General features: G+C 44.0%; 1 protein-coding gene across 2 annotated transcripts in view; it reads right to left on the bottom strand.

Moving 5' to 3' along the window:
* Window positions 1–221: 221 nt before the first annotated feature.
* ubac2 (UBA domain containing 2) overlaps window positions 222–26,653 on the bottom strand; it is a 328,535-nt gene continuing 302,103 nt past the window's right edge. For both annotated transcript variants that reach the window (XM_070891399.1, XM_070891398.1), the window contains 2 exons: window positions 9,049–9,171; window positions 222–673 (listed from right to left, as the gene is read on the bottom strand). In XM_070891399.1, coding sequence (XP_070747500.1) covers window positions 566–673; window positions 9,049–9,171 — 231 coding nt within the window. In that variant the 3' untranslated portion in view covers window positions 222–565. The remainder of the gene's footprint in view (window positions 674–9,048; window positions 9,172–26,653) is intronic.

The raw sequence follows: 26,653 nt of genomic DNA, 5'->3' as shown, positions 1-26,653 counted from the left end.
TCTCACCAGCCGCGTTGGCCGAAATCAACGCTGATGGCTTGTCTTCCCACCCTATCGCACAAAGAAGGCCCTGTGCAACCAAGGGGGCGCGAAAGAGGATAAAATAAAGTGAAGAGTGGAGACAGGCGAAGAAAAACATTTAAAATGGATGAGAGTGAAAAGCTTTATATTTGAATCTGTTTTAATTATTGGGCCAAGGTAGAAGCAACAATCTGTATTAAGCTAACCACTTTATTGAGCAATTTAAATTCAGTTTCATACAGTAACATACTAATTTGTTTGTAAAAATCAGTTGCATCACACCTTTGAGAACTTAAATACTTTATTTATTGACATTATGACGCTCTCAGGCCTGTTCCCTTCGGCGATGACCTTTTAGTGATTCGAACAGTAAACATGTACTTGATGCCAAAATATACTCAACTCTTACAATTTTAAATCAGGTATTTCTTTTCTCATCGCCCTCCCAAAATCTCTGACCTTTGCGTTGCCCAGTGTCAGCTCAACAGGTACATATTGAACGCTGAGGTCAGATAACATAGTCCTTGTAAGCCACCTGCTCTTGTCAGTGTTGGAGTAAGAAGTTTGTGGCCATGTTAAGGTCATTGTTTGTAGCTCTCAGAGCTTCCAAAGCGTCGACTCTAGAAAACCCCATCTCCATCAGTCTCGCCACCTGCAACACAAAAAAACACAATGCAAATCAGAAAAATAAAACGCAAGTCAACACTTGCAACTCGGTTATAAGTCCTGCAACTTGTCCTTTTCTCTAAATGTCTCATAGAAGCACATAGATAGATATAGACTTGCATTTATATAGTGCCTTTGACTACCACTGGACATCTCAAAGCGCTTTTACAGCCAACGAAGTACTTTTGAAGTGTAGTCACTGTTGTAATGTAGAAAACGCGGCAGCCTATTTGCGCACAGCAAGCTCCCACAAACAGCAATATGATAAAGACCAGATAATTTGTTTTTTGTTATGTCGATTGAGGGATAAATATTGGCCAGGACACCAGGGATAACACCCCTGCGCTTCTTCAGAATAGTGCTATGGGATATTTTACGTCAACCTGAGAGGGCAGATGGGGCCTCGATTTAACATCTCATCCGAAACACAGCACCTCCAACAGTGCAGCACTCCCGCAGCACTGCACTGGAGTGTCAGCCTAGATTTGTGTGGTCAAGTCCCTGGAGTGGGACTTGACCCACAATCTTCTGACTCAGAGGCGGGTGTGCTACCTGTTGTGTATGGAGAAGGAGTCAGACTGAACACTGTGAGCTCAAAGTAAAGTTTGACCGTAGTCTTTTATTGCAGGTCTCCAGAGTGCCTCTCCAACCTGTGAAGCCTCCTTAAATACCTGTGCTCCCACGGGATTATGGGATCCCTTGGGACTCAAGAGGATGAGCCCTCTGGTGGCTGTACAGAGTAAATATATAACACTACCCACTGAGCCACAGATGACACACAGCACAGGAGGAGGCCAGTCAGCCCATCATGCCTGTTCTTTGAAAGAGCTATACAATTAGTCCCAACCCTCCTGCTCTTTCACCATAGCCCTGCAAATATTTCCTTTTCAAATATTTATCCAATTCCCCTTTGAAAGTTACTATTGAATCTGCTTCCACCGACCTTTCAGGCAGTGAATTCCAGATCACAACAATAAATTTGTGACACCTTCTAACTCATCTCACTTGAGATTCTTCCAACAATCAGAGCGGAGATTGCAGGCAACTTTCCCTTTAAGCTGCGTGGCCGCGCAGTGCTCAGGAACCCCACGCAGCCGGCTGGCCGGCTTTTCAATATAAAAACTGTGCATGCGCGGGCCGCTTCAAGGGGCCGCAAGGCGCCAAACATAATTAAAGGGACCATTGGTTGTAGAGCTGGAGGAGGTTACAGAGAGGGGGGTGCGAGGCCACGGAGGAACAGCCCGACTCCACCCTTGCCTCGCTCATCTGCTGCTGAAACCGTTATCCTCTAGACTTGACTATTCCAATGCACTCCTGGCTGGGCTCCCATTTTCCACCCTTACAAAATTCTCTTCCTTGTCCCCCCCTCCTCCCCCCCACCGCCAGATATCTGCGCTCCTCTAATTCTGGTCTCTTGAGCATCCCTGATTTTTATTGCTGCACCATGGTGGCCGTGGTTCAGCTGTCGAGGCCCGAAGCTCTGGAACTCCCTACCTAAACCTCTCTACCTCTCTCCCCTCTTTGACCAAGCTTTTGGTTATCTGCCCTAATATCCCCTTATGTGGCTCGGTGTGAAATTTTGTTCGCTAACACTCCTGTGAAGCTCCTTGGAATGTTTTACTACTTTAAAGGCACTATATAAATGTATATAAATGTTATGAACACAAAAATGAGAATTTTTAATTTGAGGCACTGACAGACCGAGAGCCAATGTAGGTCAATGAACTACAGGGGTGAACGGGAAATTGAGGCATAACTTTCTGCATGTTAAAATATCTTGTGTGTGAATCATAAGCATCAATAAAAGGTCTGCAAGACCTTTGAGTGAAACCTGAGGGAGGGTAATACCGGGTACAATATATGTATAATGAAACCGCGACCCCAGAAATGAGGTGCAAAAAAGGGACTTTTCACCAAAGAGCAAAAAATTTTTCAAAACAGCATACTCTAGAAGAGGAATGAGTGACTGTACCCTGACATTTTCATAACAGTCATTACAGAAGATATTATCTATCAAATGTATCGATGCCTCCTCCCACATTCCCATTTTTGAATGCTCATGTTAGTCTTTATAACTCACTACTAGCAGCAGAGGGCAGTAAAACTGCGACCAGAACACTGCAAGACTGCTGTACATCGGAACGCTATCACACAGCACTCTGCACAGTATCATGCTTCTTCCAATGAAGTTTATCTTCTGACTGACCAAGTGCAGCATCACAGATGACCCTGCTACTTTTAAAATAAAATCCCTTCATTCTGCCGACAACAGCACAGCTTTGAATTCTGGCCACCTGTTTGTTAGAGGCATCAGAGGGTTGCAAGTGGATTCAAGTCACCCCTCCCCCGGGTCATATTTTTAGTGTAGGGAGGACATCACTAACATTGTTAATTAGGGAGACAGCATGATGGGTTTAGAGCAAACTGAAAGGCTTGTGAAACATAAGCAATGCTTTAAAAACTTTCAACAAGTTGAGGCTGTGGTTCGATATTCCAGAGTATTGCTTCATTTACCTTTGGGAGGGGAGGGAGAAACTTTAGAGGTCATGCGATGAAACCTCTGGGGAACAGGTCCAGCTTAAGTTGGCAACCACACCGCATAAGAACATAAGAAACAGGAGCAGGAGTAGGCCATACAGGCCTCATCGAGCCTGCTCCGCCATTCAATAAGATCGTGGCTGATCTTCGACCTCAACTCCACTTTCCCGCCCGGTCCCCTCATCCCTTGGTTCCCTTTGTGCCCAAGAATCTATCGATCACCGTCTTGAAGATGCTCAACGACTGAACATTCCAAAGATTCACAACCTTGAGTGAAGAAATTCCTCCTCGTCTCAGTCCTAAATTACCGACCCCTTATCCTGAGACTATGTTCCCTAGTTCTAGACTCTTCAGCCAGGGGAAAACAGCCTCTCAGCATTTACCCTGTCAAGCCCACTAAGAGTGTTATATGTTTCAATGAGAAATACGTTTATTTATACATTTCAATACAGAGACATTGATACATAGACAATACAATACAATACATAGATGCACTTAAGGGGAAGCTGCATAAACACACGAGGGAGAAAGGATTGGAAGGATATACTAATGAGGAGAGATGAAGTAGGGTGGGAGGAGACTTGTGTGGAGCAGAAACACCAGCATGGATGCCACCCTTGTCAGGATTAAAGGAATTTACAGACAACATATTTTTCAACCACTGTTCCGCACCATAGCATCTGAATTAAGTTTGCCCCTGTGTGCATGGGGGGGGGGGGGGCGGAGAAATCCTGTGTTGAGGCAGTGTAGAGCAGAGGCACAAGGTTAATCTCCAGTATCAGGGGTATGTGAGTTGTGAAATAACTGGAGAAAATTGGGTTTTTCTGCCCGGAATGGAGGTGTCTGAGAGCTGTTCTTATATATACTTTATATATCATTTAAGGAACGATTGGATGCTACAGTGGGGCAGAGAGGCCTTAGGATCTCCTTGGATGGATGAATCAAGCTCAAATCACTTCCCTTATTATAATGATCTTGTAAAGTTTGCTGCACTTTGCCCCAACTTCAGGAGAGCACCCTCTACTGGACCAGTATGACACAGTACTGATTTTCTTACCGGCCAGCCTGTGACCTCGGTTTGCCTTATTTAGTGCCAAGCCCTTTCACAATTGCGCAAACTCGTTTTACTCAGAAATCCTACACCCAACTGACAGATCGCCTATAAATATCAGCACCTTCTCTGTATCCCTGTAAATATCAGCACCTTCTCTGTATCCCTGTAAATATCAACACTGTCTCTGTATCCCTGTAAAATATCAGCACTGTCTCTGTATCCCTGTAAAATATCAGCACCTTCTCTGTATCTCTGTAAATATCAACACAGTCTCTGTATCCCTGTAAATATCAACAGTCTCTGTATCCCTGTAAATATCAGGATTGTCTCTGTATCCCCTGTAAATATCAGCACTGTCTCTGTATTCCACTGTCTCTGTATCCCCTGTAAATATCAGCACTGTCTCTGTATCCCTGTAAATATCAGCGCTGTCTCTGTATCCCCTGTAAATATCAGCACTGTCTCTGTATCCCTGTAAATATCAGCGCTGTCTCTGGATCCCTGTAAATATCAGCACTGTCTCTGGATCCCTGTAAATATCAGCACTGTCTCTGGATCCCCTGTAAATCTTCCAAGAGACAAAGAGGGCTTTTTTTTATCTATCATGGTCATCATAGGCAGTCCCTTGGAATCAAGGAAGACTTGCTTCCACTCTAAAAATGAGTCCTTAGGTGGCTGAACAGTCCAATACGAGATCCACAATCTCTGTCACAGGTGGGACAGATTGGCATTGAGGGAAAGGGTGGGTGGGACTAGTTTGCCGATGAGACTCGAGGTGCTCAGCACCCTCCCGGATGCACTTCCTCCATTTAGGGCGGTCTTTGGCCAGGGACTCCCAGGTGTCAGTGGGGATGTTGCACTTTATCAGGGAGGCTTTGAGGGTGTCCTTGTAACATTTCCTCTGCCCACCTTTGGCTTGTTTGCCATGAAGGAGTTCCGAGTAGAGCGCTTGCTTTGGGAATCTCGTGTCTGGCATGCGAACAATGTGGCCCGCCCAGCAGAGCTGATCAAGTGTGGTCAGTGCTTCAATGCTGGGGATGTTGGCCTGATCGAGGACGCTAATGGTGTGTCTGTCCTCCCAGGGGATTTGTAGGATCTTGCATCATGGTACGCTGGACTAGATCCCAAATCCCAAAAGTGAAAGGCCATTTGTAACCACCCAGTCCACCAGCTTTTGAGGCCATTTAAAAATTTATATTCTGTGACTATTAAATATTTACAGCAAAAGAACTGACTCCTGTACATTTCACTCCGTGGTTTCAGAATATATTTAACACCCATATCTCATTTGTCACAGTAAAATCATGACCTAATAGAGGTGTTTAAAATTATGAAAGGTTTTGATATAGACACAGAGAGAGTGTTTCATCTTGTGGGGAAGAGCACAACTAGAGGCCACCAATATAAGATAGTCACCAAGAAATCCAACAGGGAATTCAGAAGAAACTTCTTTACTCAGAGAGAGTCTATCTCCTTAACCAATGAGATTTAAAGATTGAGAAAGAAACAAAGGAACAATGGAGAAGGAAATAGGGGGAATTCGATTCAAATCAGGTACACGAGAAATAAAAAGAGGGAAAGAAAGATTGGATTGGAGAATAGAGTAAGAGAAAAAATGTGAAAAAGCACAATTTAAAATTTGTAAGAAGAATTTGCTAGCTGCATTAATGAGACGCAACAGTTTAAATTGTTTCCTTTCAGGGCCAGAGAGATTGATTGACTTTGCATCAACAATTATCGCGTTGTTAAAAAAGTACTTCTGCTCTTAATTACTACTCCTAACTTTCTGCGGCGAGTTTAATGGGCAACTGATGTGTAAATCGAGCAAGTTCTTAAAAATAACAGGGAGGCTGAGGGCGAGAGGCCGATTGTGTGAAGCAAACAGCTGAGTGACGTAAATCGAGCAACAAGTTCTGGAGATTCGCAACTCACGGCGAATATCCTCATCCCCTGAACTCGCCGATTTACGCATTAATAGCGACGTGCGTCGTTCACTCACAGTCATTGCTCCAGCAAGATTCGGCTTTTGGTTATACCTGGGCATCACAAACTGTCTATAAACACCATCATTGATACCCCCTGTGCCTTTGTTACCTCTAGACTTGACTATTCCAACGCACTCCTGGCTGGCCTCCCACATTCTACCCTACCTAAAGTAGAGGTGATCCAAAACTCAGCTGCTCCGTGTCCTAACTCGCACGCGGTCCCGCTCACCCATCACCCCTGTGCTCGCTGACCTACATTGGCTCCCGGTTAAGCAACGCCTCGACTTCAAAATCAATACCCCGCACAGAGATGTCTGCGCTCCTCTAATTCTGCCCTCTTGAGCATCCCTGATTATAATCGCTCAACCATTGGTGGCCGTGCCTTCTTTTACCTGGGCCCTAAGCTCTGGAATTCCCTGCCTAAACCTCTCTTCCTCGCTTTCCTCCTTCAAGGCGCTCCTTAAAACCTACCTCTTTGACCAAGCTTTTGGTCACCTGCCCTGATTTCTCCTCATATGGCTCGGTGTCAAACTTTTAAACTCATAATTCTCCTGTAAAGTGCCTTGGGACAGTTCACTATGATAAAGGTGCTATATAAATACAAGTCTCTGGATTCCACATGTTATTTTACGGTGGGGTCAGTGACTGATTTTCCCTGCTGATGACAAAATGCAGTTCAGGCGTTCCCAGCAGATGAAAATATATAAATACATTTTTATCGGTTTAATAAATGGATGTCATGCCTGTCGTATACATCAATAGGTGGCACTAACAACCCACCACAGACATATGCACTACCTATAAATAAGTGTTACATTTTGGCAGGACAAATAAAGAGTCCACATACTGCTTGAAAAATAAGAGTCTAAATGGGCTAGTGGAGCATAGGGATCTCGGGAACAAATACTGAAATCACTAAAAGTAGCAACGCAAGTTAATGAGGACAAAAAATAAAGCAAACCAAGGGACAGAACTGAAAAGCAGAGAAGTTATGTTGAACTTGTATCGAATCCTGGTTAAACCACACTTTGAAGAACTGCATATAATTCTGGTTATGAAAGGATATAGAGGCACTGGAGAAATTATAAAAAAGATTCACAAGGATGATACTAAAAATGAGAGGATGTACTTAGCAGGAAAGGCGCTTTATTCTGGAAAAGAGAAGGCTGAGAGGAGACCTGATAGAGGCCTTTAAGATTATGAAGGTGTTTGATAGGGTAGACGTTGAGAAGATGTTTCCACTTGTGGGGGAGACCAAAACTAGGGGGCCATAAATATAAGACAGTCACTCATAAATCCAATAGGGGAATTCAGGAGAAATTTCTTTACGCAGAGAGTGCTGAGAATGAGGAACTTGCTACCACAGGGCGTGGTTGTGGCGAATAGCACAGATGTATTCATCATCGCAGGCGGTCCTTCGAAATGAGGGTGACTTGCTTCCACGCCAAAAAAAGATGTATTAAGGGGAAGTTGGATAAGCACATGAGGGAGAAAGGAATAGAAGGTTATGCTGATAAGGTGATATGAAGAGGGGTGGGAGGTGGCTTGTGTGGAGTATAAACATTGGCATTGACCTGTTGGGCGAATGGCCTATTTCTATGCTGTACATTCTGTGTAATTTGGTGTAAAAATGTGGATTTTTCCCCCCCCACAAACTGATCACACCAATAAATTGAACAAAAACCGGGACACCTTTGCTACAGGTCTCACAAGCCGTAAGCTGCTGCTGTCTGCTTGACACTGAAATTCTTATTCATCTCCAGTGACTCAAGAAATGATCTATATTTCAGGGAATAGATTGGTGTGAATGAAACAGTCATGTGGTCGGAACATCTGCTCCACAGGAATATAAAATAAAGAAATAGTTACAATTTATACTTAATACAATATAAAGTTCATTTAAATGGTACCATGTGTAGCAAGACCGTGACTCTGCATATATATCCATAAATTAGATTAAAATGATAACAACTGACGTCTGTGATATACAGTATACTTGGAACTTCATTGTAAAATTATAAAGAATCGTGTGAGAGGAAAACAACTTGAAGAAACATTGTCTACCAGGCACTTTACAGCCTTCCGATGTTAACATCGAATTTAACAACTTTAGATCATAATCACCTCTTCTGTTTGCTTGGACAGTAAGTGTTGGTAAAGGAGGTGGTGTGGGCTGGTATTTGGGGTGGTCCACACCCCTGGGGTCACCCCTCATCCCCCTTTTCCTCCACCACATTCGAAGGCCACGGGACCCTACTCCGCTTTGCCAGATTCTCCGCGCTTCCCTCCCCCTCTGCTATTCTGCTCTCACCATTTACATCTCCTCGAGATACATTTTTGGTTTATTTACTTGTCCCATTACCAGCCCCTTTTGCCTTGCACCATCATCCCTTTTGTCACCGAATCACTCCTCCAGCCTATCGCAGATCTTTCCTTTTGTTCTTTTCCTGCCCCCCACCCCCATCTCGTTTCCCTCACTCTGTAATTGTTTAAAAACCATTCATCTCTAACATCTTCCAGTTCTAATGAAAAGTCATTGCCCTGAAACGTTGACTCTGTTTCTCTCGCTCCATTAATGCTGCTTGATCTGCTGAGTGTTTCCAGCACCCGCAGTATTTTGCTTTTGTTGAAGAAACAGTGTATGTGTAGAGCACCATTGGTTTGTGGGGAAGGTGTAAATCAGAAACAAAATGTCCAGTGTCGAACAGCTTGTGCCACAAAAGTGTTAGATTTAGTCGTGCCGGTTAAAAAGAAGACATCACCTCGCGCCATGGAAGTGCTTACCTGCTCTTCAGAAACTGGGGCACCCGTTGAAGGTCTATTCAGCCCACTCTCTTGCTGCTGATTGTTGCCATTATATCTGTTGCGTAGCGGAGGGAAGAGCCTATTCCAGTTAATCAGACCACCCTGGAAATTGCAAAGAAACTTGAATGATTTAACTTAATGCAATGAATCCCACTACTCAAAGGTCACAAGTTTCCGTTTGCAAGGTAAGTGTGCGTGAAACCCAATGTTGTAGATTGCTACGGGGTGGATTTTCCGCTTTGAGCGCAATCGGTAAATGTGCTTCAAATTGCGCCGGTTAGGTTCAACCGAGATTCCGCTAAAATGCATTTGCATCATCACAATTGTAAAATCTCCCATGAACCAGCGCAATCGAGGATGCTCATAGGTTTGTAGAGCTGTTGCATTGTGAGTGGCTTAGCCGGTCACGTGATGTTCACAAGACCCAATAAAACCCCAGTCAGTTGGGTCTAGGTCATCCATGATGAGGTGTGCAGTTGTGAGCCTAGTGGATGAACTGGTAATGTGTAGTGTGATTGTTAAACCTTTGTTAATAAACCAACTAGTTCTTAATAGCAATGTGATGCTATGATTTCTTAAGCAAAGAACAGATGAAGCAAATAAATTACAGCCAGGAAACCTAATATTTTAAGATTTTGCCATTGCCATATAATTAATTGCACAGCGGGAGATTGCGATTAAGACAGAGGCCAGAAAACTACAAACACCACGTCACATTTCTTTTTGCACTGGTCCCTATAGGCATTCACCAGAAAGATAGTTCATGTTTTGTGCTGCCTCCAAGTGTGGGGTATAGGAAAACTTAGATCTCGGGTAGTGTTGGAGGCATGAAATTCACTGCTCATATAGGGCTCAATTTTCCCCAGTGATTTGCACCGTTGTTTTGGAGCAGGCTGCTCTCTTTGGCCTAAGTTGAAAAACCACAGTTTCCCTAATCAATTTGCACCAGTGTAACTCAGTTACGATTTTTTTAAGTCTCAGCTTGCATTGTGTCCCTGGTTACCATGGCAGCCCGATCTTTTTGCCGCAGATCAAGGCTCCACCCCCAAAACTAAAGGTCGGGTTAGGCCACACCAAAATGAAGAAATCTAACAGGGAAACTTAGAACATTTTTTTTTTGGCGTACTTGGGCCCCAAAAAATTGGGCGTAACTCTTCAAGTACGGCAAAAAAATGCTTTGGGGAAAATTGAACCCATAATACCTGATGTAGTGAGCAAGAGTCCTGTACGTGCATTGCGAATGGCATATTATCATTATCAGTGTCATCCGTGGCTCAGGGCACGCTGCACTATTGGAGGGGCCGTCTTTCGGATGTGTAATTAAAACGAGGCTCCGTCTGCCCTATCAGGTGGATGCAAAACATCCCATGGCACTAATTCAAACAAGAGCAGGGGATTTCTCCCCGGAGTCCTGGCCAATATTTAGTCTCTATCATTATCAGAGGAGCAATCTTGTAAGAGGGTTACAAAAGCTACAGACTGGAAAAAGCAAGGTAAATGAAGGCTGTGCCTGCTGCATCTTCACCATATGGCCAAACAGAAAATCGAACTTGAGCATCAGGAAGTGAAACAACTTCTGACTTCCAGCTACAGAAAATGGCTCGGGAAGAAATGAAACAACAGTTAACCCAACGGAAGTTAAGAAATTAACAGACTAAAAATTACGTCATACCTTTCAACTAATATGGGAAATACATTGAATTTTATGACTTGGTGCATCTTGGTGCTGGATTTAGGAGTCACATATCCCATAGTTTGAGCAGTTGGCACAATGTATGCGCTGTGCAAAGAGGAACCAGATGAATTGGCCAAATGACTTTCTCCATCAGTCTAGTCTAAGTGAAAGTTTCTGGCTTTATTACCACATGCTGAAAAGGTCTGGTCAAGGGACTGAAGTCTTAACTCCCATTTGAAAGGCTGAAAATCCAGGTCTCATAATAGAAATGCACTCGACTCAAGTGAGTGAGGGAGCCGGAGTAGGACTGGAACAATAAGGGGCCGAAATTGACCCTTTTTGTGACCCCGATAGCGCCCCGGGGTGGGGGAAGAGGGGTGAAAGTCACAGTCACAAACCATTACCGCAGTGAAATCCACAAATTCTTTTAAAAGGGAACTCAATAAATGCTTGAAAAAGAGGATATGGGGATTGTGTAGAAGAGTGGGATTAGGATGATGTAGAGAGAAATCCCAGCACCAGCTTGATGGGTAGAATGGCCTTTTTCTGTGCTGTAGCATTCGATGAGACCAAGATGTGGTACATAGTTTACTGAGGCAAAAGTGAACCATTAAATAAGCTGTCCAACAGACATAGCAAAATGCCCCAATTTGCTTCACAGCAGCGTTATCAAATAAACTTTGACATCACAAGGAGATATTAGGACAAGTGGCCAAAAGCTTGGTCAAAGAGGTAGGTTTTAAGAAGCATCTCAAAGGAAGAGAGAGAGGTGGAGAGGCGGAGAAGTTTAAGGAGGGAATTCCAGAGCTTAGAACACAGGCAGCTGAAGGCACAGCCACCAATGGTGGGGCGATGAAAATCGAGGATGCTCAAGAAGCCAAAGATCTCAGAGGTTTGTAGGGCTGGAGGAGATTACAGAGATCGGGAGGGGTGAGGCCATGAAAGGATTTGAAAACAGCCTCATTGACAGAATTGCTAGAACTGGGAATCCACCAGAAATTGTGTGAGCAAAGTTCTTTCTTATCACGCTGTGTCACACTGCACTGGAACACTGGGCTGCTTCATTTTTTGACACTTGATAAAAAAAAAAGCTGAACTTATTTTGGCGAAAAATTACATCACTTGTTTATCTTTCCTTCCCTTTATCTTCGATGATGAATTTAGGGTTTAATCTTGTTTTGGCTTCTAATCTTGTTTTGGCTTCTTTCTTTTGATAGAAATTATGAATTGCTTCCTTGAATGAATCAATCTCTATCAGGAATGAATGATAAGCTGGACAGATAATGAAAACCTCAGATCTAAACACTGCTGAAGCCACAGAGCACAGACCAACACCAGACTGCACAAAACAACAAAATTACAACTGGTCATGCCTTCAGGGAAAACACAATCTCATCTCACAGCCCACCAACACTACTGATCGCCTTTTTCTGAGACTTTCAAAAGTGTGAAATTAAGCTGTAAAAAAAAAAACTTTGCTCCTGCAATGAGCAACTAGAAAGTGGAATATTTTAGCGACATCATAGCAAAAAGTCCGATCACTCATACCACTGGCTCCATCCTCTGATAAAAGTAGACTGAGATTGCATATGGATACCAGCCAAAGAAGGCACGAAATTAACCAACAACTTGTATTTATATAGCACCTTTAACGTAGTGAAACTTCCCAAGGCACTTCACAGGAGTATTCTGAGTTGAAAATGTCACTTCTATTCTGGAAAGGCAGCAGGATAGGATCACAATAGCATTGCCACAGTAAAGAACTTGAAAGAAAGAACTTGCATTTCTACAGCACCTTCCATGACCTCAGGATGTCCCAAAGTGTTTTACGGCCAATTAAATACTTTTGAAGTGTAGTCACTGTTGTAATGTGGGAAATGTGCAGCCAAATTGCGCACAGCAAACTCCCACAAACAGCAATGTGATGATGACTGGGTAATCTGTTTTTTAATAATGTGGATTGCGGGATAAATATTGGCCAGGACACTGGGGTTAACTCCCCTGCTCTTCTTCGAAATAGTGCCACGGGATCTTTTACCTCCACTTGAGAGAGCAGACGGGGCCTCGGTTCAATGTACTAGAAGTAGTTCAGCTACCGGTTCTCTGAGCTGTGGTAAGTGCAAGGCTCTGTGAGAACAAAATAAAGGGGGAAGTGGATAAACATTACAATTAAATTAAAATAAGCATGTCAGCTGTGGCTCAGTGAGTAGCACACTCGCCGTTGTGGGTTCAAATCCCACTCCAGGGACTTGAGCACATAAATCTAGGCTGACACTCCAGTGTAGTACTGAGCTGCACTGTCGGAGGTGCTGCCTTTCGGATGAGACATTAACCCTTCTGCTCTCTCAGGTGGACGTAAAAGATCCCATGGCACTATTTTGAAGAAGAGTAGGGAGTTATCCCCGGTGTCCTGGCCAATATTTATCCTGCAATCAAATAACAAAAACAGTTTATCTGGTCATTATCACATTGCTGTTTGTGGGAGCTTGCTGTGCGCAAATTGGCTGCCGCGTTTCCCACATTACAACAGTGACTACACTCCATAGTACTTCATTGGCTGCAAAAGGCTTGGAGACGTCTGGTGGTCATGAAACACGCTATATAAATGCAAGTCTTTCTTTCTTTAAAGGGAGGTGGTCTCAACTTTAAGTACTGTTTAAACATAAAAGATAACTTTTAAACTTGATTTGACCAAGCTTCATGCAAGATCCCATAACTTTCCTAAATATTGCAGGAAATTCTATAACTCAGAGATAATGCTGGTTATATTCTACATAGCTCTATTGGTAGTGAAATAGACTGTATGGGCTAGAAATTGCGTAGCGCCCCGTTTGGGACGATAGCTTTTCATGGAGCGCAAAGGCATCGGCAGGCGAAAATGATTTCCTCTCCTGGGAACTTCAGCTTTAGCGCTCCAAGAGGGAAGTGGAGCCCAAATTCAGGAGAGGAAAGATAAAGAAAATGCAGTGAATGTGGTAAGTGGATGTTTGAAAAGTATCAGATAAGGTACTCAAGACATGCATGCCAAAGACAATGCACAAATTATGTGGTGTTATAAATTGGTTGGAGGACAGAAAGCAAAAGGTAGGGCAAAAGGAAGTTTTTGGGAACAGAAATGTGTTGTGAGTGGTGTTCATACAATCAGAGAATGGGACAGCACAGAAGGAGGCCTGTGCCGGCTCTTTGAAAGTGCTGCCAAATTAGTCCCACACCCGCTGCTCTTTCCCCATAGCCCTGCAATTTTATCCCACTTCAAGTATATATCCAGTTCCCTTTTAAAAGTTACTACAGGTACAGCGTCGAAAATCCAGAAGCCTCGGGACCGATTCTGTGTATTTCCGGAATCCGGAAACGTCTCGGCCAAGGTAGTTAGGTAGGGGAGAGGAGGGGGTCGGCAGGGGCCCGAGGTGGGTGAGAGGTCAGCAGGGGCGAGATCGACGGCAGCCCAAGGCGGGAGAGAGGTCGGCAGTGGCCCGAGGTGGGGGAAGAGGTCGGCACAGCCCAAAGTGGGCGAGAGGTTGGCGGGGGAGAGGTCGGCGGGGGAGGGGTCGGCGGGGGAGAGGTCGGGGGGGAGGGGTCGGCAGTGGCTCGAGGCGGGGAAGAGGTCGGCGGGGGAGAGGTCGGCAGTGGCCCGAGGTGGGGGAGAGATCGGCACAGCCCAAAGTGGGCGAGAGGTTGGCGGGGGAGAGGTCGGCGGGGGAGGGGTTGGCGGGGGAGAGGTCGGCAGTGGCTCGAGGCGGGGAAGAGGTCGGCGGGGGAGAGGTCAGCAGTGGCCCGAGGTGGGGGAGAGATCGGCGGCGGCCCGAGGCGGTGGGGGGGGGGGGGGGGAGGTTGACGGGGGAGAGGTCGGCGGTGGCTCGAGGCGGGGAAGAGGTCGGCGGGGGAGAGGTCAGCAGTGGCCCGAGGTGGGGGAGAGATCGGCGGCGGCCCGAGGCGGTGGGGGGGGGGGGGGGGGAGGTTGACGGGGGAGAGGTCGGCGGTGGCTCGAGGCGAGGGAGAGGTTGGAGGAGGCGAGGTTGGCAGTGGCTCGAGGCGGGAGAGAGGTTGGAGGGGGCGAGGTCGGCAGTGGCCTGAGGCGGGGATCCGAATTCTGGAACATTTTCTGGATTCCGGACGACCCCAACACGGATCATCCTGGTGTCCGGATTCCGGACTTTTGACGCTGTACCTGTAGTGAATCTGCTTCCACCTCGCCCTTTCAGGCAGCGCATTCCAGATCGCAACAACTCGCTGCGTAAAAAAAATTCTCATCTCCCCTCTGGTTCCTTTGATCTGGACTTAAGAATCATGAGAACAATGTCGAAGTTTGTTGTTTACACCAAATTGTGGGGGAAGGGGTTCTTATGTGTTAAAGATTATGAGACTGTGTGGAAGCAAGTCATCTCGTTCGAGGGACCGCCTATGATGATGATGTAGGAGGTAATTTAACAGAACATAAGGTGCCCCTTGTAACAGAAACCGCATTTGGTGCATCATTGGGTGCACTAATCTGAAACGCAAGATGTCATTAATACAAGAAAATCTTCCTTCAAAGAGTTGTATAAAATGCAAGTGTACTCCAACAATCAATTATCAAGTGAAACGTGTTTATTTGCAATCTAGCAGCACGAAAGTTCCTTTTCTGAGAAAGAAATCGGCATAGGAAGACCTCATTTCAGCTGACACCCATGAAATCTAGGTCACAGCGTAATCACCTGTCTTTCAGTCAATGTTGTTAGCTTCAAAAGTTTCATATTTTTAAGCAAGGTTACTTATTTACTTATCTGTAACTTTTGATCTACTTTCTGGTGCCTTGCGGCATCAAACTCCTGTCTTGGGGTAAAGGAAAAAAAGGTATCTTAGCTCCATTTATATTTATATTTCTTTGCCAGCAAATCCCAAACCCGCAACCTCTACCACCTAGAAGGACACGGGCAGCAGTTCCATTGGAACACCATTACCTCCAAGTTCCCCTCAAAATCACACACCGTCCTGATCTTTGAAAGAGCTATTCAATTAACACTAGCGCCCCTGTTCTTTCCCCAGAGCCCTGCAAGTGTTTCCCCTTATCAAGTATTTATCCAATTTCCTTTTGAAAGTTACTATTGAATCTACTTCACCCGCCCTTTCAGGCAGTGCGTTCCAGATCACAACAACTATTTAAAAAGGAGGCAGACAAAAAGCAGGAAACTATAGACCAGTTAGCTTAACATCTGTGGTTGGGAAAATGTTGGAGTCCATTATTAAAGAAGCAGTAGCAGGACATTTGGAAAAGCAAAATTCGGTCAGGCAGGGTCAGCATGGATTTATGAAGGGAAGTCATGTTTGACAAATTTGCTGAAATTCTTTGAGGATGTAACGAACAGGGTGGATAAAGGGGAACCAGTGGATGTGGTGTATTTGGACTTCCAGAATGCATTTGATAAAGTGCCATGTAAAAGGTTATTGCACAAGATAAAAGTTCACGGGGTTGGGGGTAATATATTAGCATAGATAGAGGATTGGCTAACTTACAGAAAACAAAGTCGGGATAAATGGTTCATTCTTGGGTTGGCAACCAGTAACTAGTGGGGTGTCGCAAGGATCAGTGCTGGGACCCCAACTATTTACAATCTATATTAATGACTTCGAAGAAGGGACTGAGTGTAACATAGCCAAGTTTGCTGACGATACAAAGATGGGAGGAAAAGCACTGGTGTGAGGAGGACACAAAAAATCTGCAAAAGGACATCGACAGGCTAAGTTGAGTGGCAGAAAAAAATCAAAGAGCAAGTTATTATTTAAACAGAGAAAATTGCTAAGTGCTGCAGTACAGCGGGACCTGGGGGTACTTGTGCATGAAACACAAAGGTTAGTATGGAGGTTCCGCAAGTGATCAGGAAGGCCAATGGAATCTTGGCCTTTATTGCAAAGGGGATGGAGTATAAAAGCAGGGAAGTCTTGCTACAGTTATTCAGGGTTTTGGTGAGACCACATCTGGAAGTTGTCCAGGTGCACCCGTACAGTTTTGGTTTCCATATTTATGAAAGGATATACTTGCTTTGGATCACTAGGTTTATTCCGGAGATGAGGGGTTTGACTTATGAGGAAAGGTTGAGTAGGTTGGGCCTCTACTTATTGGAATTCAGAAGAATGAGAGATGATCTTATCGAAACCAAATGCATTACTTCACACTTCTCCGGATTGAATTCCATTTGCCACTGTTCTGCCCACCTGACCAGTTCATTGATCTCTTCCTGCTGTCTACAGCTTTCTTCTTCATTATCAACCAAACAACCAATTTTTGTATCATCTGCAAACTTCTTAATCATACCCCCTACATTCAAGTCTAAATCATTGATATATACCTCAAAAAGCAAGGGACCTAGTACTGAGCCCTATGGAACCCCACTGGATACTGTCATCCAGTCACAAAAACACCCATCAACTATTACCCTTTGCTTCCTCACGCTGAGCCAATTTTGGATCCAACTTACCACTTTCCCTTGAGGGGCTTGACAAGGTGGATGCACAGAAGATGTTTCCACTGATAGGGGAGACTAGAACTAGAAGGTATGATCTTAGAATAAGGGGCCGCCCATTTAAAACAGAGATGAGGAGAAATTTCTTCTCTCAGAGGGTTGTAAATCTGTGCAATTCGCTGCCTCAGAGAGCTGTGGAAGCTGGGTCATTGAATAAATTTAAGACAGAAATAGACAGTTTCTTAAACGATAAGGGAATAAGGGGTTATGAGGAGCGGGGGGGGAAGTGGACCGGAGTCCATGATCGGATCAGCCATGATTGTATTAAATGGTGGAGCAGGCTCGAGGATCCGTATGGCCTACTCCTGCTCCAACTTCTTATGTTAACTCGCTGCATTTAAAAAATTCTCCTCATCGCCCCTCTATGCAAGACAATGGGAAAAGAGCAGGGAGCGGGACTCATTGGATAGCTCTGTGGAAGAGCTGGCACAGGCACGATGGGCCGAATGGCCGAGTGCTGTGCGCTCCTGTGACTCTATCCTCACTGCGTTTTAAATGCAAAGGTTGACCTAGCTAAAACTAAAAGATAACTTTGCAAATACTGAGCTCCAAGGTGAAGCTACAAACTGCTTTTGAATGGGTAACACCTATGATCGTGCAATGTATGATCACAATTGTAATCTCCTATATTATCAGTTCTCTGTTTTAGACATCCGCTGAACAAACAAGTCTAGCTAACTTGTTAGGTTGCAACTGCATCGGCAACAGCACCAACATTGGGTTGACTATTGTGCCTGAAACAAAGAAAATGACAGTCACTCCAGAAAGTATGGAGATGCTCCCAAACACGTGAATCAGGTCCCGAACAACAAATAACAACAACATGCATTTATATAGTGTCTTTTTCATAAAATGTCCTAAGGGATTATCAAACAAGATTTGACATCGGTGCTTATGAGACATTAGGACAGGTGACCAAAAGCTTGGTCAAAGAGGTAGGTCTTAAAAGAGGAGAGGTATTGAGGTTTAGGGAGGGAATTCCAGACAGGGCCTAAGCAGCTGAAAAGCGGATTGATTAAAATCAGGAACACACCAGACACCAGAATTGGAGGAGCGCAGAGCTTTTGAAGGTGTAGGGCTGGAGGAGGTTACAGAGATAGGGAGGGGCGAGGCCATGGAGGGATTTGAAAACAAGGATGAGAATTTTAAAATTGAGACGTTGCCTGACCGGGAGCCAATGTAGGTCAGCGAGCTCAGGGGTGATGGGGGAGCGGGACTAGGTGTGAGTTAGGACATGGGCAGCAGAGTTTTGGATGAGCTCAAGTTTATTGAGCACATATACAACAGGACAATCCGCTATGCTAACGCAAACTAGTAATAACAATGCACCACTTTAAATTTCTCTGTGCAGTTTAAGTATTACTTCCCTCCAACTTGTCCTCCACTATTTTGACGAGACAAGCTACTCTTCTAAATTGAAAGCTATTTAATTCAGATTATTTGATAATTTGACTCTTTCAATACAAAATTTTCACTTTGATGTGTTGTTTACTTGCTCAATTCAAATTAATAAATAATTTCAAATGTTTTCAGTTCAAAACATATCAGGAGTGGAGTATATAGTTCTAGTATCAGCCGTGGGTCAGTGGGTAGCGCACTCACCTCTGAGTCAGAAGGTTGCGGGTTCAAGTCACATTGCATGGAATTCTCATTCAAAAGAATGAGAGGTGATCTTATCGGCACATATAAGATATTGAGGGGGCTCGACAAGGTGGATGCACTCATGGCGAAAACTAAACTAGGGGGCTGCCCATTTAAAACTGAGATGAGAAGGAATTTATTCTCTGAGAGTGTTGTAAACCTGTGGAATTCTCTGCCCCAGAGAGCTGTGGAGGCTGGGTCATTGAATATTTAAAGCGGAGTTAGACAGATTTTTGAGCGATAAGAGAATAAAGGGTTCGGAGGAGCAGGCAGGGAAGTGGAGCTGAGTCCAGGATCAGATCAGCCATGATCTTATTAAATGGCGGAGCAGGCTCGAGGGACCAAATGGCCTACACCTGCTCCTATTTCTTATGTTCTTATGAGACTTGAGCGCAGTGCCGAATGAAGGCTGTGAGAGGCATAAGGCTAATAGGAGGAAAGGGCCTATATATTTACTATATATTGCATGCAATTCATAAAATCAAACAAATATAATTGTACATTTATCCAAATTTAACACTAACAAAAATCAAAGCAACGTACATTAAAAAACAGCACACAGTTCAACAAGAGAATGGTTTCTTCCTTGCTTAAACTGCAATATCAAACAAAAAATTCTCTTAATATGTCTCTTCAAACAAAGACCGGTTTCTTCCTGGCCGTAGCTGTGGCAATGTCATGAATATCATCAAAATTTAAAGACCTGACAATTTCACTCTCAATGCTCAAAAGAGACAAAGCAGCGAGATATTCCTGATTCATGGTGGATCGTAAGACATTTTTTATCCTTTTGAGAAGGAATGTTCTCTACTACAATTAGTGACCATTAATGACAAATTCAGCTGTAATTTGGGAAACATTCCATCACATTGGATTCAATGAGTACAAGGTACATCCAAATAGACCGACTCTCATCCTCATTTCTTTCTATATTTGAGATGGTTGAAAATTCAACAAATTGGAGAAATTCTTTTCGTAAAATCTACTGGGAGATCATCTGGATATTTACATACATATCGACAATAATAAACTATAAAATATAATGACATATAAAAAAACTATTAAAATGGTTTGTTTGGCACACAAATATGATTAACCTAACAGTAAATAATGTGTTGTCATTCTGATGATGTTATGAGGACAAATACTGACAAGTTGATAAAACGAGGGGATGGCAAAGCCTAATCCTTACATAGTTACATGTACTGCAAAATTTAAAATTTAGAAAGCCAGGCTAGAAAGTATTTTAGTAAATCAGTTTATCCCAAAGAAAACAGTATTGAGTTGACTATCGACTCAAAAACTACTTCACTTGAGTACGCAGGTCAGAATAATCTAAGAATATAAGAAAAAGTGAGCAAGTAAAGGTCACAAGGGCTTACCAAACCTGCCCTCCCCCAAAAAACAAATGCATAATTCCAATATAGGCTTTCAGACTTAATTTGGAATATTCCTGTTTTACCCGAGTAGTTTCTAATAGGATATCTAGGGGTATCTCTGAGCGATATCTAAGGGTATCTATGAGGACATACATACTCTATTAAATACTTTTGACATTTGACATCTATATTTCCACATTCAAAAGATAAATGAAAATTCTTCATCCTTTCATAAGTATTCACAATTATCAAACCTGAAATTTATGCATTTTTCCTATGACCAGCGTACATAACTCTCCGGGTGAATTCTTTGGGGATATTTATACATGTCACAGAATTTTATACATAGTTTGAGCCATAAGGACGCAATATTTTGCACCTCTGAAGATTTAATTATGCAGTTATATATATTGCTTAACCAACTTTGTGTCAAAGATTTAGGGTTAATGATATAAAAATTCGGGCCTAAAGTTGAGGGCCTAAAAAATATAAGGGCCTAAGGTACAGTCTTATCAGTGCAAAATCCAGGTTGACACTCACACTGCAGTACTGAGGGAGTGCTGCACTGTCAGAGGTGCCATCTCTCAGATGAAATGGTAAACCAAGTCTGCTCTCTCAGGTGGACTTAAAAGATCCCGTGGCAATATTTAGAAGAAGAGCAGGGGAATTCTCTCCGGTGTCCTCGGCCAGTAAGTGTCTCTCAACCAACATCACCCAAAAAACAGATTATCTGGTCATTATCACATTGCTGTTTGTGGGAGCTTGCTGTGAACAAGCTGCTGCCGCGTTTCCCACATTACAACAGTGGTTGTACTGCAACACTGCAAAAGTAGTTAATTGGCTGTAAAGTGCTTCTGGACATCCTGAGGTCGTGAAAGACGCTGTCGAAATACAAGTTCTTTCCTTCTTCAGTTGGAGTACTTCATTGGGGAGTTCCCTGTGGGGCATGGGGAAAGATTGATTCATGCCCTACTGAAAAGCTCAGTTATGTCACAGGACATTTTTTTTCTTGTCTTGTTTAGTTGAAGGTGTTCCAGTGAATCTTCTGTGAAAATAAGCTTCTGGTTATCTATTTTGTAGCTGGTTCATTTGCTGGTAAGAATTGCAGTAAGCTAACCCTGTTTTCGGTGCAGTGCTGCTATTGAGATTGTAAGGGTTGATCTGGTATATCAACTGATGGTTCTCATACTCTTAATTTTGATCTTGTTAGATTAACTTCTCTCGCTCTAAGATTGAAAAGTGCGTATTTGTTTTTAGGTAGGGCTAATTATTAAGGAATCTCTATAGGCATCACAGAGTTAACTTATGGGCTGCATCAGCAATGTTCAATGACGACCCACCACCACCACAACAAAGGAAAACATAGAAACATAGAAAATAGGTGCAGGAGTAGGCCATTCGGCCCTTCAAGCCTGCACCGCCATTCAATAAGATCATGGCTGATCATTCCCTCAGTACCCCTTTCCTGCTTTCTCTCCATACCCCTTGATTCCCTTAGCCGTAAGGGCCATATCTAACTCCCTCTTGAATATATCCAATAAACTGGCATCTACAACTCTCTGCGGCATGGATTTCCACAGGTTAACAACTCTCTGAGTGAAGAAGTTTCTCCTCATCTCAGTCCTAAATGGCCTACTCCTTATCCTAAGACTGTGGCCCCTGGTTCTGGACTTCCCCAACATCGGGAACATTCTTCCCGCATCTAACCTGTCCAGTCCCGTCAGAATCTTATACATTTCTATGAGATCCCCTCTCATCCTTCTAAACTCCAGTGAATAAAGGCCCAGTTGATCCAGTCTCTCCTCATATGACAGTCCAGCCATCCCTGAAATTAGTCTGGTGAACCTTCGCTGCACTTCCTCAATAGCAAGAACGTCCTTCCTCAGATTAGGAGACCAAAACTGAAAAGAGAAACAGAACATGAAAACAATCCCTCCCCAAAAATATCCATTGTTCAAAATCAATGGTACAGGGAGTATGTGTTTCATCAAAAAACATTCAAAGGGAGGGACATAGTTGTATGGGCTTTTACTGGGTGAAACACCAGGCACTAGTGAGGAGGAGGACCACAGAGGGTGGGGAAATGAGCAGCTTTGGCTGGGGAGTCCAGGGACTTAGATCGGAGTCTTCAAAAGAACAACGTTTCGGGAGCATCGATGTCACTTGCAGGCAGTGGGCATGCACACAGTGGAGAAGTGAACAGAGTCCACGATGCACATTTGCAATGTGTTGCACGAAGTTTCCTCGCGATATGCAGAAACACCCCGGAGAAAGAAAGTGACAGCCCAGGAAATTTCTGCAGCCATAACATATTATGAGGGGTTTCTAAGGATATTGATGGTTTCTGGAGTGACAATTATCATTGCTCCAATAGCTGCATAAAAAAGGGGGGGGCGGCAGGGGGTGATCAGGCACTTTGCAGCCTTCCGGACTCAACATTGAGTTCAACAACTTCAGATCATAACCAGCGCTCGCTCCCATTATCCCGGACAGCCAGTGCTGGTAATGGTTCTGCTGTAAACATTCACACCTCCTCTCAACCCATCTTTTGTTTCTTTACTCATCCCTTTACCTTCCCCTTTTGTGATTTAATCACTCCTGCCCTCCACCCTATCACAGACCTTCCCTTCTTTCCTACCCCCTCCCTTTCCCAGGCTCTGTGCTTCAGGTCATCAACCTGAAACGTTAGAGATGCTGCCTGACCTGCTGAGCATTTTCCAGCATTTTCTGTTTTTATATCAGATTTGCAACATCCACAGTGTTTTGCTTTTGTTGATTGGGACTGTCTTCTGTAATGACACTGGCTGGCAGCACCCCAGCACCAGTGACTTGCAAGGCGTGCAACAGATGTTGCTGTCTCTCACAACAGTGACACAGTGCGACTGCTTCTTGAAGGCCCTCTCCAACACCAACAGCCGAGGGAGCTTCAAATCTGCTCCTGACACCTCTGTCACCATTGACCGGAAACTTAATTGGACCAGCCACATAAATACTGTGGCAACAAGAGCAGGTCAGACTCCCCAAAGCCTTTCCACCATTTACAAGGCACCAAGTCAGGAGTGTGATGGAATACTCTCCACTTGCGTGGATGAGTGCAGCTTCAAGAAGTTCGACACCATCCAGGACAAAGCAGCTCGCTTAATTGGCACCCCATACACCATCTTAAATATTCACTCCCTCCACCACTGGCTGACCGTGGCTGCAATGTGTACCATCTAGAAGATGCACTCCAGCAACTTGCCACAGCTTCTTCGGCAGCACCTCCCAAACCCTCGACCTCTCCCACCTAGAAGGACAAGGGCAACAGGCTCATGGGAGCACCACCACCTCCAAGTCCCCCTCAAAGTTACAAACCTATCGCCATTCCTTCATCGTTACTGGGTCAAAACCCTGGAGCTCCCTCTCTAACAGCACTGTGAGAGAACCTTCAGCACATGGACTGGAGCGGTTCAAGAAGACAGCTCACCACCACCTTCTCAAGAGCAATTAGGGATGGGCAATAAATGCTGCTCTTGCCAGCAACGCCCACATCCCGGAACGAATTTAAAAAAAAATTAAGATTATTTGCAACCAAGAAAGTGGTGCCAAGACTAAGAACCTTATATCCTCACCAATACCAACAACTGAGGAAACTTCCAATCTGGTCTCGACACCGTTGGACAACGCCCGAGAATTGCAACCAGCAGTGGATCCCTCAGGGTCAACAGCTTCACTAAGGCAAGAGGCTCCAGGGAAATCTTACTAGCCGCCCACCTCTCGACCTCGGGCCACTTGTACCTTCCTGAAGCAGTAGATTAGAAGTTCACGCAAGGAAAATGCAGGAAATTACTGGAACCTTTTGTTCAATTTTGCTCTGGAAAGTAAAAATTATTTGACCACGTGGACATTGGGAGGTCAATGTTGTGAATGTTTGCAAGTATGTGAACTTGGATAATAACATGTGCCCTTTGTACTTTAGAGGCAACATTCAGGAGCTTTGAGAATGCAGATTTTCTGAGGCAGTTGTGGATGGGGAGAGGAACAAGTAAGAGGCGAAAAAATATTTGGTTTCTTAACTTTTATTTCTTGAAATCCCTTGGCTATAAGTCGCTGCCTCCTTTCTCTAGCTACAAGCTGATGGTTCTCTTGCTCCATTTCCTTTCCTCCTGATATGAAAGTGAGAATCTTTTCTTCTTTCATCATCATCCTCTTTAGTTTCATGGAGTAGCAACATTTTCCAAACAGTGATGTTACGTTGGATCCGGCAAGCTACAATGATCCTGGAGATTCTGGCTGAGCTACAGTGCAGGGCTTCACCAAGCACCTAAAACACAATTTTCAGAATCCCAATGGTCTGCTTTATCACAGTTCTTGTAGTCCCAAGGGCTTCGTGATATTTGTTCTTCCCCCTCTGTCTGCAGATGTTGGAGTCATAAGCCATAACTACAGGAATAACCCATATCCCTTATCAATCGTCCCAATGCAGGGTTGTGATGCATCAGGGCTGGAATGGTGGCCTGTCACATGAAGCAGAGCTTCCGGGGTAGTGGGCATTAGCCCACAGAATTAGGTGAGTGGCATCTTACACAAGCTGCATGCTAACCGAATGAAACCCCATCCTATTCATGAAATTCAGAGGGTTAGAACATAAGAAATAGGAGCAGGAGTATGCCCATTTAGCCCTTCGAGCCTGCTCCACCATTCAATAAGATCATGGCTGATCTGATCTTGGCCTCAACTCCACTTTCATGCCCGCTCCCCATAACCCTTGACTCACCTATAGGTCCAAATTCTGACTATCTCCACCTTAAATATATTCATTGCCCCAGCCTCCACATCTCTCGGGGGTAGAGAATTCCAAAGATTCATGAATCTCAGAGAAGAAATTCCTCCTCATCTCCGTCTTAAATGGGCGACCCCTTATTCTGAAACTATGCCCCCTGGTTCAAGATTTCCCCTATCTCGCTCCCTCAGAATCTTACATGTTTCAATAAGATCACCTCTCATTCTTCTAAACTCCAACCTGCTCAACCTTTCTTCATAAGACCTTTATCTCAAGAATCAACCAAGCGAACCTTCTCTGAACTGCCTCCAATGCAAGTATATTCCTCCTTAAATAAGGAGACTAAAACTGTACGCAGTACTCCAGATGGAGTCTCACCAATGACCCGTACAGTTGTAGCAAGACTTCCCTACTTTTATATTCCATCCCCTTTGCAATTAAAGGCCAACATTCCATTTGCCTTCCTAATTACTGGTTGTCAGATGGGAAGTTCAGTGCCATGTGAGTTGCATCAATTGTTCTTACAACTTTTGCTCATATTCTGCAACACAGGGATGTGCTGATATCGGCACAGCTCCATTGAGTATAAATCTCTGCATCTCCTCCAATTCTGGCCTCTTGCACATGTCCGATTTTAATTGCTCCATCATTGGCGGCTGTGCCTTTAGCAGCTTAGGCCCTAATTTTTGGAATTCCCTCCCTAATCCTTTCTACCTCTCTAGCTCAGGGGTATGGTGGCATAGTGACCCAGTAATCTAGAGGCCTGGACTAATGATCCGGAGACGCGAGTTCAAATCCCACCATTTATTTAAATTAAGTTAAATAAATCTGGAATAAAATGACAGTGACCATGAAACTACCGGATTGTCATAACAATCCTGGTTCACCAATGTCCTTTAGGGAAATAAATTTGCCGTCCTTACCCGATCTGGCCTATATGTGACTCCAGACCCACAACAATGTGGTTGACTCTGAACTGTCCTCTGAAATGGCCGAGCGAGACACTCCGCTGTATTCAAGAAGGTGGCTCACCACCACCTTTTCGAGGGCAATAAATGCTGGCCTTACCGGTGACATCCACATCCTGTGAGTGAATTAATAAAACCTCTCTCTCCTCCTTTAAGACGCTCCTTAAAACCTAGCTCTTTGACCAAGCTTTTGGTCATCTGTCCTAATATGTCCTTATGTGGCTCGGTATCAAATTTTGTCTGATAACGCTCCTGTGAAGCGCCTTGGGATGTTTCACTACGTTAAAGATAAATATAAGTTGTTGTTATTTTTGGGTCTTTCCCCAACGTATGGTTAAAGGCAAACAGTGTGGTACCCGTCAATTTGGCTAGACAGTTTTAGTTTAATGGCTTCTCCAGTTCAATTGCTGATCTCCTAGCAGAAATATTTGTTTCTTTAAAATTGGAAAGTGGAAGCAAATTTTCACTTTCTATGCTGTGGTCCACTGAACCAACTATCACACTATTGCCACAATTGTGAATTTTAAAGAAACAAATATTTCTGCTAGGAGATCAGCAATTGAACTGGAGAAGCCATTAAACTAAAACTGTCTAGCCAAAATGGTTTCCCACATGAAAGTCTTTAGATGCAGTAAGAAATCTTGCACCACAATATGGTG

Source organism: Pristiophorus japonicus, chromosome 10, assembly GCF_044704955.1.
Source record: "Pristiophorus japonicus isolate sPriJap1 chromosome 10, sPriJap1.hap1, whole genome shotgun sequence".
NCBI lineage: Eukaryota > Metazoa > Chordata > Chondrichthyes > Pristiophoridae > Pristiophorus > Pristiophorus japonicus.
This window is presented reverse-complemented; position numbering and strand designations above follow the sequence as displayed.